General features: G+C 49.1%; 1 protein-coding gene across 1 annotated transcript in view; it reads left to right on the top strand.

Annotated features, from left to right (window-relative positions):
• Window positions 1–14,430, top strand: part of ENOSF1 (enolase superfamily member 1) — a 36,378-nt gene that overhangs the window by 17,776 nt on the left and 4,172 nt on the right. The window contains exons 3-12 of the mRNA XM_004579615.3: window positions 825–940; window positions 2,661–2,747; window positions 3,117–3,143; window positions 4,734–4,806; window positions 4,914–4,952; window positions 5,247–5,329; window positions 8,196–8,230; window positions 9,994–10,081; window positions 11,213–11,347; window positions 13,938–13,979. Coding sequence (XP_004579672.2) covers window positions 825–940; window positions 2,661–2,747; window positions 3,117–3,143; window positions 4,734–4,806; window positions 4,914–4,952; window positions 5,247–5,329; window positions 8,196–8,230; window positions 9,994–10,081; window positions 11,213–11,347; window positions 13,938–13,979 — 725 coding nt within the window. The remainder of the gene's footprint in view (window positions 1–824; window positions 941–2,660; window positions 2,748–3,116; window positions 3,144–4,733; window positions 4,807–4,913; window positions 4,953–5,246; window positions 5,330–8,195; window positions 8,231–9,993; window positions 10,082–11,212; window positions 11,348–13,937; window positions 13,980–14,430) is intronic.

Genomic DNA, 14,430 nt, shown 5'->3' with positions numbered 1-14,430 from the left:
TATGGAGGGTTCTCCTTTTACGTGATAACCAATCAAAATGTGTTTGCTGTTTTTAGCAATTAAACTAGGTGTATGGGTGAAAACTGTTCTACTTGTATGATATTGTGACAACCACTGAAGACATTTGGGACAATTTTAAAAAACATACGTTTTTGTATATGATATTTTTCCTCTAAAGTCCCCATATTTATTTGTTCCTGGTGTTTTGATGTTTTAGCATACCGCCTTTATATCAAAACATTTTCTTCAAGAAAGTTGTTCGTTTTCTTTTTCATTTCTTCAGTGATACATTAGTCAATCAGTAGCATGTCATTTAACTTCATGGCGTTGTAGATTTCTGTGTTTTTTTTTTCCTGTTTTTGATTTTGTTTTGTGGCTTTTCATGTAAGGGGATGTATAGTAACTGTGTAATGGAGACTATCATATCCATTAGTATGTTGTTTAACTTAATGGCATTGTAAATTTCTGTTTTTCTTCCTGTTGTTGATTTTGTTTTGGTGCTTTTCACTTGGAGGGATATATGGCGACTGTGTAGTGAAGGTTGTCATGTCCAGATGTGAGGATACCGTGCAGTGTGCGTCTCTACTTCCAGATCGAGGATGGGCTCCTAGCGAAACTGTTGAACATGTCTTGACAATGTGATGCTGGACTCCCTGCCATTGTCCATGCCTGCAATGATGGACTTATGACTGTTTATGAGAAACTATGCTGTTGTAATGATATGGGAGAACTCAGTGGGAGGTGGGGAGATTAGGGGAGGGGGCAGGGGGAAATCCCAGGGCCTATGGAACTGTATCATTAAATGTTTTTTTTTCTTATAACAGTTGTCTGTTGTGTGAATGCCCTTGCCCAGCATGTCCTTAACAAGGACTTCAAGGACATTATTGGTAACTTCAGAAACTTCTACAGGCAGCTCACCAGTGACGGGCAGCTGAGATGGGTAAGACTCCCATAAGTAACAATAACACTTAGCTCTAAGATGTCCTTTGCCACAAATGTGAAAATAGCGATGAGCTTACAGTTTTAAAGTAAAATCGCTTATTCAGATTAGGTTAGGGTTCGAGCCATTAAAGAAATCAATATTTTGAGGTAATCATTTCCTTTCTGTGTGTGTTGGATCTGCACCCTTATTTCTCACCCCACCCCTGCTGAATGTGTCGAAGAAGTCTGCAGGACGCAGAGCTGAATGGTCAGAGCACTGAAGGGTGTGTTACGGGCATTGTGGGAGGCAGGTTCAGGAGAGAAACAGGCATAGTTGATGTGGGACAGTCCTGGCACTTTGTGTACAGATCCATATGTAAACCTCAAGTCCAAGGCCTGGAAAAGTGAGGTTCCACGCAGAGGATGCTTACACAGTAACAAAAACCCAGCCACACAGACTTTGCCCTTGTCTAATACCAAGTTTATCTTTTCCTAATTATTCAGTCTGCCATCAGTGAAAAAGAGGATACTTTCTGTGGCGCCTGGAAGTTTATTTTTCACTTTTCTACAAAGCAATTTTAACCTGCCTTGAAAAGTATCATCTTGAAGAAGCCCTCATTGACAGATCTGGAGCTATTCAGGCATCAAAATAAATGCAACAGTATCAACTTACAACCCTGTGTTGCTGTACATGTCATTGCTTTTACTAAAGGACCTGAGAGAAAGGCGGCTGAGGAAAAGTTTTAGAGATGCGCAGTCCGGGATTGGGTGACCGTTGATTTAGGAGCAGAGGAGAAAATTGTCTGGCTAGCCAGGGAGATAAGAGAATGTAGGCAGAATTCAGCTTGAATAGCCCACCGTCTCGCAAGAACTGCTTTTCAAGGTCAAGTCCCCTCTTACATGACCCAACAACCTCCAACTGGGCCCACTTCCTAAATACCAAAATTGTAATCCATTGACCATTAACCTAACACTAGGATTGAGCTCAAGTTGGGAGAGCAAAAGCCTGTTCAAAACTTAACAGATTCATTAAATCCAATAAGAAATGTATGGGTCCATTCAGATAATAAGCAAAGGACAGAGGAAACCCTTTACTACATTAGGATACAAGCCACTACATGTAAGAGGAATGATAACGTTAGAAAAATCATACTGCAACCTCCATGGGTGCAACTAGTTTAGGACAACATCAATGTGTCCTAAACTTTGGGGGCGTTAGCAACCTCCTTACTTAAAAGAGGCAAATAGTAATTTTATAGTACAGAAGCCAAATAGATCGAAACTTACCAAAGCAGTAAAAGGAAATACACAAGATGCTGTCATTGCTTATGGAATATTCATGCCAACATACATATAAGTGTATCCCAAATCTAATGAAGGAACTCCAGACCAACTCAAATTGAGGGACACTGAACAAATCACGTGGCCTGTCAGTTCTGGAAATGCCAGTGCCATACATAGAATAAGGGGAGAAAGTGCTGCAGCTGAAAAGATACTAAAGCATAACAACCAAATGTGATGTCTGATCGTGGATTGGCTTGGGTCAGGGAAAATTGGTAATATTTGCTTTTAGTACATTCTATTAATGTTATATTCCCTGTGTAGAGCCTTAAAAACCTTAGCCTGCAAGTAAGTTTCCATTGCTGATTTTCAATTCTTGAAGCATGTCCATGGCTAAAAGACCTACATGTGCTTTTCAAGTGGAAGACAGGCTGTTGCACTTTCTTCCTTTTTACCAGATCGGTCCTGAGAAAGGCGTGGTGCACCTGGCCACAGCAGCCATCCTCAATGCCATATGGGACCTGTGGGCCAAGCAGGAGGGAAAGGTAATCACCTCAGCTCCTCATCTGGGTTCTGCCACGAGACAGCAAGTGGCTCGCTCTGTAAGCAGTCATCTGAAGGCAGCAGGCCCCTGCATTGCAGGTCCCCGTAGGACATACAGGGGATTGTTGGATTCCCTAGTTACTTCTCCCCTAGCGATGTGGGCAGTAGTCAGGACATCTTCGGAGCTGCTTAGGATGGCCTCAGGAAGAGGGAAAGGAATAGTGAAAGAGAAGGTTTGGGATGCAGCAGAAGGCATAGGTACCAGGAGGGAGAGGTAGACCAGATGTCTGGGAGCACCTTGCCTCCTGTGCATTTGCTACCAGGAGAAAAACTGGCATTGTACATGTTTGATAAATCTTTTTTTCTTTCAGCCACTGTGGAAGATGCTTGTGGACATGGTGAGTAGTAGGCCTCCCATTATTTTAGTTGTGTGTGTTAATGTAGTGCATTTCCTGGATTACTGGCCTTCTTGATAATGGTAAACGGATGCAGGAGTATCTGTGATTCACTTCAGTGATGAAAGCAGTAGGTTATAATCTCGTAATGGGATAGAGTGTTCCTCCTCTGATTGCTGAAATAGCAGTGGCTGTGCTCAAGCAGGCTAGTGGAGCTATGGGAAGGGGGCTGTTGACATCTTGCCTGCTCGCTGTGGGTGCATACCATGTGATGCCCAGTGTCTGAGCCTCTGTTAGGTGACTGGGAGAAGATGAGCATTATAGGAACCTCACAGAGCCAAAGACTCAACAGGAAAAGTACTCCACAAGCTCTGAGGAGCAATCTGTTATTTTTTTATTTTTCCTTTTTTTAAGATTTATTTATTTTTATTTGAAAGGCAGAGTTATACAAAGAGAAGGGGAGACAGAATGAGAGCTTCCATCCATTGGTTCACTCCTTAAATAGCTGCGATGGCCAGAGCCGAGCCAGGAGCCAGGGGCTTCTTCTGGGTCTCCCATGTGAGTGCAGGAGCCTAAGGACTTCAGCCATCCCACACTGCTTTCCCAGACTATCTGCAGGGAACTGGATCAGAAATAGAGCAGCTGGACTCAAATTGGCACCCACAGGCAGTGCTAGCACCACAGGCAAAAGGCTTAGCATGCTTGGCCACTGCACTGGCCCCCAAGCTATCATTTTTGCCACACCATCATGACCATTGTGGTATCTGCGGTGCAGTACCAGAGCCGGAGAACTCAACATTGAATTGGAAAGATGTGCATTTCTGCTTGACGTGTCAGTGGCAGGGACAAGCACCTCACTGCTGGGGAGGACAGTACTGAAGGGGAGGGGTCTCAGAGGATCTGGCTTTGAATCCAAGCATGAAGCTTGGATGCTTCACCACTCTGCACCTGTCCCTGTGTGGGTGCTTTGGGTGATTGCTAGGAATTTGGCTACAAAAGAGGGCCCTTGTGAAATGAAAGGAAAACCGGCAGCATGTTGTTGAAGGTTGTGGAAGCGGTGGACTTCCCTAGGGACCAAAGAAAACAGGACATTGTCTCAGCTGTTTACCATGGTAGAGGGCAGCCTGGGAGCCTTGGGAGCCATCTTCCAGGCTCAAGATCAGCCTTTGGCAGGGCTGTGTGGTTTGCGGCTGTCAAAGTCACCAGAAGGGCCAGCATGGTGGTTCCACAGACTAATTGTCCACCTGCAAGTGCCAGCATCCCATTTTGGGAGCAATTCATGTTCTGGCTGTTCTATTTCCCGTCCAGCTCCCTGCTTATGACCTGGGAAACAGTGGAGGATGGTCTGAAAGCTTGGGACCCCGAACCCTCATGAGAGACCCAGAGGAAGGCCTGGCTCCTGGCTTTGGATCAGCTCGGCTCTGGCCACTGTGGTCATTTGGAGCAAGGCCTCAGGGCCTGAGGAACTCAGGGTTTGTAAGGGGGCAGTGAGAGCCTCAGAAGGACTCTACACCAAGAAATGACAACATTGGATAACTACACACAAATCCTGCTGAGATACATCATTGATTGGGCCCTTTCTCCTCTCACTAGGACCCCAAGAAACTCGTGTCCTGCATTGACTTCCGCTACATCACCGATGTCCTGACCGAAGAGGAAGCCTACAGTGAGTGGTGCCTGCGCGGTGTAGTGGAGCGTGGTCTGCTCACCCCTGCTTGGTAGCCTTGTGTCTTATTGTCCGAAAGAGTGAGTGATGCCTTTTGTCTTTTCCAGACATACTGCAGAAATCTCAAGCTGGTAAAAAAGAAAGAGGTGGGTCATGATACTCCCCGCTTCCTTGCGTTTGCTGTCATCATGCGCTGTGAAGTATGTCTCTCCTTTGGCTGGATGAAGAAGCCTCCGGGGTGTGACCTCCCATTGCAGACCTGAAGAGGAAGTTGGGCTCAAGGGTCACTCTTGGGGCAGGGAGGGGGCACGGAGGGCCCTTGGGGTGTCCCAGTCAGCCAGGTTTGATGTCCCTAGGAGCCTGCACTGGTGCCTGAGTGCAGTATGGCTCCAGGCAGCTCTAATGCTGGAAATCCCTAGAAAGTGTTGTGTTTTTTGTAGAAGAGCAGATGCTGACCCATGGCTACCCAGCGTACACCACGTCATGCGCCTGGCTAGGGTACTCGGACGAGATGCTGAGGCAGGTAGGCACTGCGCCTGGTTTTCTAGAAGGGCTGAGCATGAAGAGCAGACTGTCTTTCCTTCCAATTGGTACACATCCTTACTCCATCCTTTCCTGCTGACCCCACCCATGTGGGGCTTTTGCCTACCTGGACCTGTTCTCCAGTCCCTGTGCACACCAATTTAGGGTCCTGTTGTTCAGTTCAGTTCTGACACTACCAGCCTGGAGTTAGGGTGGGACCCCAAGGTTGAAGGCTCAGTCCCACAACACTGTCCCACATAAATGCCTGTGACACTAGCCCACGGTGCCATCTCAGTTTCTGACCCCCTGTTTCTAAATAAGTTCCTGTGCACACCTGTCCCTTGAGGATTTTTGTTTTTTGATTTGTATTATTTTATACACACACACACAGAGCAGTTATGTTCTTCCATCAGTTGGTTCACCCCCCACATGCCCGCAATGACCAAGGTGGGCCCGGCCAAAGCTGGGAACTCACTCCAAGTCTGCCCCCTGGGTTTCAGGGACTACATACCTGAGCCTCCCAGAGTGTGCATTAGCAGGATCTGGGATGGGGAGCAGGGCCAGTTCTTGAAACCAAGTGCTTGGATTGCTATGTGGGCCTCCCAAGTGATATCATTAACCAGTCCAAACTCCTGCTGCTGCTTTCTAAGTTCATTATTGGCTGGAATGGGACATAGAATTTGGGAGAGAGACAGGTAGGCTCACTTCTGCTTGTTGCTCTCCCATCTACTAGTACTATGGATGCCACAGTGTAGCGTTTCTTTTTTTTTTTTTTTTAAGATTTATATATTCTTATTGGAAAGTCAGGTTTACAGAGAAAAGGAGAGACAGAGAAGATCTTCCATTTGCTGGTTCACTCCCCAAGTGGCCTAAACGGCTGGAGCTGAGCCAATCTGAAACCAGGAGCCAGGAGCTTCTTCCAGGTGTCTCATGTGGGTGCAGGGTCCCAAGGCTTTGGGCCATCTTCAACAGCTTTCCCAGGCCAAGAAGCAGGGCGCTGGATAGAAAGTGGAGCAGCTAGGACATGAACTGGTGCCCATATGCGATTTCAGTGTATGCAAGGCAAGGACTTTAGCCACTAGGCCACAGCTGGGCCCAGTGTATTCTTTCTAAAAAAAGAGAGATATTGGGCCAGTGCTGTGTCAGGGTAGGTTAAGCTCTGCCTGCAACACCAAAATCCCATGTGAGTGCCAGTTCCCGTCCTGCTACTTCCGTTCTAATCCAGTTCCCTGTTTATAGCCTGGGAAAGCAGCAGAGGATGGCTCAAGGTTTTGGACCCTGCATTGACATGGGAGACCGAGAGGAAGCTCTGACTACTGGCTTTGGATTGGCTCAGTTCTGGCCACTGGAGAGTAAACCAGTGGATGGAAGCTCTGTCTCTGTCTCTTTCTGTGTAACTCTGCTTTTGAAATGAAAATAATTTTTTTTAAAGATTTATTCATTTTTATTGAAAAGCCGGATATACAGAGAGGAGGAGAGACAGAGAGGAAGATCTTCCATCCGATGATTCACTCTCCAAGTGAGCCGCAACGGGCTGATGCACGCCGATCTGAAGCTGGGAACCAGGAACCTCTTCCAGGTCTCCCACGCGGGTGCAGGGTCCCAATGCATTGGGCTGTCCTCGACTGCTTTCCCAGGCCACAAGCAGGGAGCTGGATGGGAAGTGGAGCTGCCGGGATTAGAACCGGCGCCCATATGGGATCCCGGGGCTTTCAAGGCGAGGACTTTAGGCCATGCTAGGCCACGGCGCCGGGCCTGAAAATAATTTTTTTTAAAAGAAGGTTGATTCTTCTTTTAATAATGCTGCAGGTCCCTTCCAGGACTGTTGTTTCTGTAGATGGTTTCTGTAGATATGAGGAAAGAAAGGTATCCTGCAAATAGGAGGAACTTTATTGTTGTCTAAGCTACTTCTGCTTTCTTGTTTGTGTGTGTGTGTGTGGTTTTTTGTTTGTTTTGTTTTTTTTTTTTGTAAGAATTGTTGATGTATTTGAACGTTATAGAGACAGAGAGAGAATCTCCATTCCCTGTGTGGCTGCAGTAGTCAGAGCTGGGCCAGGTAGAAGCCAGGCATCTCATCTGGGCTTCATGTGTGTGGTGGGGCCCCAAGCACTTGGGCATCTTCTACTGCTTTTCCTAGGTGCATTAGCAGGGAGCTGGATCAGAGGCAGAGCAGTAGGGACCCCAGATGGTACCCATATGAGATGCCGGCAACATTGGCCCTTTCTTCTGGTCTTAATTTCAACATGGATATCCCTGTATTTTTTAAAAAGTATATTATTATTTTGTTTTTCAAAGATTTACTTGTTTTTATTAGAAAGATTTACAGAGAAGGAGTGACAGAGAAAGATGTTCCATCTGCCAGTTCACTCCCAAATGGCTGCAATGGCCAGAGCTGAGCTGATCCAGAGGCAGGAGCCTCTTCCTGTTCTCCCATGCAGGTGTAGGGTTCCAAGGCTTTGGGCCAGTCTACACTGCTTCTCCAGGTCAGGAGCAGGGAGCTGAGTGGAAAGTAGAGCATCTGGGACATGAATCAGTGCCTGTAAGGGATCCCAGTGCTTGCAAGGGGAGGACTAGACAATTGAGCCATCACGCCAAAACTGCGAGGAATTTTTCTATCCACTGGTTTCCTCCACAGAGAGCTGCAACAGACAGTGCTGGGCCAGGCTGAAGCTAGGAGATGTGGACTTCTTCTGGGTCTGCCACATGGGTGGCAGGGTCCCTGGTGTTTGGGCCTTCTGCTGCTGTTTTACCCCAGCCCTTAGCAGGAATGTTCCTGTAGTTAAAGCTACAGGCCTGCTGTTTGGGAGCTGCTGCTCGGAGCGGCCCAAGGTCCCTGTGCACTAATGACTGTGTTTATTTCCCTACAGCGCTGCGCAGAGGCGCTGAAGGATGGCTGGACCAGGTGAGTTGACTGCATGCTCATAGATTTGTCTTTGCTAGTTGGTGGCACAAGGGATTCAGTCAGTGGAGAGAAGCCCAGGATTAAAGGTACTGATGAAGCCAGAGGGAATTCTGCATGTAGATATCAGATAGATGTTTCAGTCTAGACCATTTTTTGTCAAAGATGCGTTAGAAATTCTAATTGTAATCCTAGAGCCTCAGTGTTGAAAGAGAGCTTGTGGGGGGAGAGTGGGGTTGTTGGTTGCAGGCGCCACCATAGAATAGTAATCCATTAGAGCTAGCTCACAGCTCTGAGAGGGGCTAGCTCACCTGCCACACCCAAACCTTTCGGCATCTGGGGTGATTCCTGCCGGCACTCAAGGTGGAGAGGTGGTGAATTTTCCTCAGACTCCGGCTGACTGAGAACTTGAAGGAGGCAGCGTGAAGCTGTAGCAGGGGGCTTTGATGTCTGACGAAGCTGGGCCCTCCTCCTGCCCTTTGCCCTCATCCCCTGCCAGTGCTCACTGTGTGAGTGGGGACAGCTCGGTCAGCCTCTCAGTCGCGTGTCCTCTGGCTGTGAGAGACAGCATTCACGCAGGGTTCTCCTCAAGCTGTCGCGTCTGACGAAGTGGACTCAGAACAATCACTCAGAAAGTGCTCACTTCCTGTCCTCCTCCTGCATACCCAAGTGAGATGGGAGGAGGCAGGGAGGCTTTGCAGATTGCACACCCATAACCTGACCTATGGGGAGTCGAAGTTGCACCTGGTGTAGAAATGGCTTCTTCAAGGGGTTGTGTGCCAAGCACAGGGACTGTGGCTTTTTTTTTTAAAGATTTATTCATTTTATTACAGCCAGATATACACAGAGGAGGAGAGACAGAGAGGAAGATCTTCCATCCGATGATTCACTCCCCAAGTGAGCCGCAATGGGCCGCTGCAAGCCGATCCGAAGCCAGGAACCTGGAACCTCTTCCTGGTCTCCCACACAGGTGCAGGGTCCCAAGGCTTTGGGCCGTCCTCAACTGCTTTCCCAGGCCACAAGCAGGGAGCTGGATGGGAAGTGGAGCTGCCGGGATTAGAACCGGCGCCCATATGGGATCCCGGGGCTTTCAAGGCGAGGACTTTAGGCCATGCTAGGCCACGGCGCCGGGCCCTCTGACTGTGGCTTTTTTGTTTGTTTTTAATTCCTTTTTGGGCCACAGCAAAAAGTCATATTCAATACCCGATTCTCTCTTCATTTCCTTAACTACGGATATGCAGATAATCGAGAGTGATCACCTTTACACTGAATACATAGACAAGTTGCAGGCTTGCTTCCTAGTGATGTGTCTGAAGCTTCAGAAAGGACAATAAGTTACTAGAAAATGTGCTGTGAGAACTATTTTTTAAGTTAATTGGAGAGGAAAGTGACACACAAAAGACAGAGATTCCAACTGCTGGCTCAGTCCTCGAATGCTTCTAAGACTGGGCCAGGCTAAAGCCAGGAGCCAGGAGCTCCATTCAGGTGTCCCGCATGCGTAGCAGGGGCCCAAGCACTTGAGCTGTCACCTGCTACTTCCCAGGATGAGTTAGTAGGAAGCTGGGCTGGAAGTGGTATAGCCAAGACTCACACAGCTAGCATTCCCATGCGGGAAGTGGGCATCTCAGATAGCGGCTTACCCCACCATGCCACAGGGCCTGCTCTCTGTGAATTACTGGCAGAGATGGCCACTTGTGCAGACAGTCCAGATGCTTTTGCCAGGTTGTGTGGATCTGATGTGCCATTAAACTGTCGGTGTTTCACAGGTTTAAAGTGAAGGTGGGTGCTGATCTGGAAGATGATGTGCGTCGATGCCGCCTCATCAGAGAGATGATCGGACCGGAGAAGACTTTGGTAAATATCCCCAACAGTGCAAAGAGTGGTAGCCTTTAGCCCGTGCCAAACAACAATTCATTTCAAACAAGTTTGATTGTACAAGTTGCAGTAAGATGCCTTTATGAAGTTTTAGAGGCTTGTTTTGTAAGTTGGGATGGAAGATGGGCATTCTTGACTTAGGATCAGAAGTTTCATTATTTGTAGATGAATTCGTGCTGCTTTTGTTTCGTGAGGTCATCTTCATCCAAATAACTGATGGCCAGAGCTGGTTCTGAGTGCTCTGTCCTCCGAGTCTTCTAGCACTTACCACCTCCAGCTCTTACCACATTAGAGAGCCGTTTCTGGGTCTCGTCTCCAGGCATGATGAGCACTGAGGGCATAAGGGCCCTCAAGCTGGCACATGCTGGCTTCCAGGCAGGAGAGCTTCATGCAGACGGTGTCGGCCTCAGCTTCACCACCCCATTGACTTGGCTTGCTCTTCGTGAGCAAGTTACTTAACTTCCCCACATGTCTGATTCCTCTGTAAAAACAGTAACCTTACTGTGTCAGTATTAAATGGGACAGAACCCATAAAGTGCCTGGTGGAACAGATGCTGCATGAATGCTAGAGCATGGTGGTACTCCTGTGCCACATACGTAGTGGGCAGAAGTCAGTGAGTAACTGTTGAACCACCCTGTGTAGGCTGCATTGGAACTCACCAAGTGGCAGGATTTCCTCTGAATAGCCATGCAAGGGCAGGGTCTTCAACAGGTCATGTGAAGCGTGTATTATGAAAACCAAGACACAGGAATCTCAGAAAGTTTTGTACCAGCGTATTTATGTCAGGCTTTCAGAAATGCCTTTGTTTGGCAAAGGGCGGGGTGTGTGAGTATGTGTATGTGTGTGTGTGTGTGTGTGTGTACAAACTAAAGGCAGTGGCCCTGAGCTCCAGAGCCAGTGGACGCTCCTCATGGCTCAGACACCTCCAGGCTTCTGGACGATACTGTGGCGTGTTTCCTCCAAAGGATCATATCTGAGCCGGGGTCACAGGCTCGGAGACTGCCCTTTGGTGCCATTCATTAGCACTGCAGGTTGGGCAGGGAAGTCCTTGAACCCCGCTGGGAGGTGGTCACTGGGTCTCCGCCACTGTGAAGAGCCTCTCCTTCCAGATGATGGATGCCAACCAGCGCTGGGATGTGCCTGAGGCAGTGGAGTGGATGTTGGCACTGGCTGAGTTCAAGCCATTGTGGATTGAGGAGCCAACGTCCCCTGATGACATTCTGGGGCATGCCGCCATCTCCAAGGTAGGAAAACTGCTGCTTGGGCTGTGGAAGCTATTCATATTTTTCTGCTTCATTGGCAATGTGGTGGTGACAGATACTAACATCCCCCACCTGTTCCCTTTCTTGTAACATGTTAGTTGCAGATCTGATATCTTTTAACCATTCAGCTTATCCACAGGCCCTCAAGGCTAACAGACGTGGCTCCCATCCTTTTGAAGTAAAGAAGTGTGACTAATATTTAAATACCCAGAATGAAGCAAAAACACGTAGATTCTCTGGCTGAGTCAAAAGACAGGATGTACTGAGGTAGCATCAGGGCAGGCCCTGTGAGAGAAGGCTTTCTGCCCCTTCCCCAGCGCTCAGGACAGACAAATCTCCCCCGTGTGGCCTGACTGAGAGCTCTGAGACCAGATCCTGTCTCGGGAGACTCCTGCCATTCACGCTGACCCCAGAGTGTGGTAAAGCCAGACTGCCTGGAGCCTCCGTCACCAGGGCAACCGTAGTTTCTGTGTACCTTATCATACTCTGACCACAGCCAATTCTTCAAGAGCAGCATTAAGCCAGGCACAGCTGGCTGGGAAAGGAATGGGGGCAGGGCCTGACTAGGATTTCACTCTGATCCCAGGTCCCACCAACATCTGCTCCCAGCATTTCCCCTTCGCTCAGCACCTCCCAGCCCATGCCCCCTTGCCTGGGGACATTTTGAGTCCTAGTTCTGTGCCCTGGGAGCATTGTTTCCATGGCTCCTGCCGGAGGGTGTCCTTGGTGCTTACTGTCTGTTAGTCCACGCAGGACCTCCCTGAGGCCTCCCAAAGCCTGTGTTTAAGGAATGCCTTCCTCTCCTCAGATGCAGCCTTGCTGGAGAGAAAAAGCTGGAATTTGGGCAACGAAGATGTGGGGTGGCGGGGCTGCGTGGGAGGATGAAAGTGGGTGTGAGCTGGGTCACCCTGAGGAGAGGACGCCGAACCAGGCCATGGGTGACAGAGGAACAGGAGCCAGAAACAGTGTGCCTTCCTCAGAGGCTCCTGTGGCCTTTCACCCAGTGGGGTTTGGCTGATATGGGATACCGTCCCTTAACAGCATCCAAGGAAGAGGTGGCAGGTGCAGGCTGGGGCCCATGAGGATGTCATCCAAAGGAATGCAGGAAGTCGGGCGAGATGATGGGGTCCGTTCCCCAAGAAGGTACAGCCAAAGAGAGTGAAGGACCGTTCTCGAAGGACAGAATGGCAGAGCAATGCCTGGGATTCCAGGTGCTGTGAGGAGTAGCACCCTACAGAACGGATTGAGCCTGGGAGATGAAAGGCGAGGAATGGGCAGAAAGGAAGCGATGTAGAGTTCAAACCTGGAACTGTTTGAGTCCACTGGGGGACACTTGGAGGAGGGCAGCTGAAAGGGAGCAGACTAAGGAAGCATTCACCTGGAAAAACTACAGTTTGGTACCTAGTCAATGCCAGCAGGGACCATGCCCATACAGCAGAGAACGAAGCAAGGGCCTCCTCTCCTCCTCGCTGCCTTCTTTTCTCCCTTCTTTTCTGAGATTAAAAGACCACATACTTAATTAGGAACTTAAAGAAATGTAACATGTTAGCACAAGAATGTGCCTTCAAGACCATCTGGTCCCCTTATACCTTCTGCACTGAGGAAACCAAGGCTTCGATGACACCCCCGTCCTTTGCTCAAGGACAGGTGTTGGCTCAGCACACTGGCTCCCACGTGAGAAGCGTGTTCTGCTCCAAAGCCAGCTTAGTTAGCTGACTCAGAGGCCCCTCTCCGACTGCAGCATCGGCCTGGAGTATTTCCAGCTTGGGGACACTTCTCATATCAGACATGTTTTCTCTCACCTGGACCGCGGGGATGGTGGGGGCTGTGATGAGGAATCCTTGGTGCCAGTGTTATACACGGTGCCTCAGAAAATGGTGGCTGTCATGTCAGTGAAATTAGTATCTGAACCAAGGGAAGGAAAACCCAGGGAGAAACCATGAATCCCACCCGTGGAGTCACAAGTGAAGGCAGGAGGGGAGGGCCGCAGGTGGCAGGCGCAAGAACAGAGAACACAGCGCTGTGTCCAGGAGAGAGCGGCAGATACCAGCACTTCCCAGTGGAGTCCAGCCAGTGCGCAAGGCTCAGTCTGACCTGTCAAGTCAGACCTGAGGCCACCTACTTAGCCAGGTGACAGTTTTGGAATTGACAAACTTGAGAAGGTTCTAGAATAACAAGGTTCTGACAGGACATCATCGGAGAGACAATAAGAAGGAATTTCAAGGGAGCAGTGGGCCCCCATGACAGGCGCAGGGAGGTTGGAGCCTCTCAGTCAATGAGGAGCCTCTGCTGATTTGCCATGTTTCCTGCCAGTTCCTCCCGGACACTGCACAGGCTCAGGGAGACAAGCCCAGCCAGGACACCGTGCGAGGGGTGGCAGCGTGTGAGCAGCCCTCCCCACAGACACAGTCCTCCCACACGCATGTGTTCCCTCAGCACCCTCTGCCAGTCTCTCAGCTTCACTTGGTTCAACAGCAGGGACACTTTCTTCCTCAGCTACAAATATTTTTAAACATTTGGAGCTGCAGTTCAAAACTGGGGAAAATAACTCCAGGCTGCTTCCATCTTGCAGGCACTGGTCCCGTTAGGAATTGGCGTTGCCACCGGGGAGCAGGTGAGTAGCGTCTCCGTGGGCTCCGTGTGCTGACTGCCACCTGGGCACAGTTAACACCCAGGCTTCAGGAGCTGTTATCCCAGTCAGAGACCATCTTTTGTGGCTGTTTCTACACCCACCTTTGTGGGTTTTTTAAAAAAGATTTATTTATTTGAAAGGCAGTTAGAGGGAGATAATCTTCCATCTGCTGATTCATTTCCTAATGGCCACAATGGCCGGGCTAAGGCAGTCTGAAGCCAGGAGCCTGGAACTTCTTCCAGGCCCCTCACTGGGTGCAGAGGGCCATCCTCCACTGTTTTCCCAGGCCATAAACGGGAAAATGGATCAGAAGTGGAGCAGCCAGGATATGAGCCGGTGTTCATATGGGATGCCATATGAGGGTGGAGGATTAGTTTGCTCTGCCCACCATGCCAGCCATAGTCATTGATCTTTTTCAAGGTGTGTGCTGGCA

Source organism: Ochotona princeps, chromosome 18 (genome assembly GCF_030435755.1).
Source record: "Ochotona princeps isolate mOchPri1 chromosome 18, mOchPri1.hap1, whole genome shotgun sequence".
In the NCBI taxonomy this organism is placed as follows: domain Eukaryota; kingdom Metazoa; phylum Chordata; class Mammalia; order Lagomorpha; family Ochotonidae; genus Ochotona; species Ochotona princeps.
Note: the sequence above shows the minus strand (reverse complement) of the source record. Positions and strands in the feature narration are given on the sequence as shown.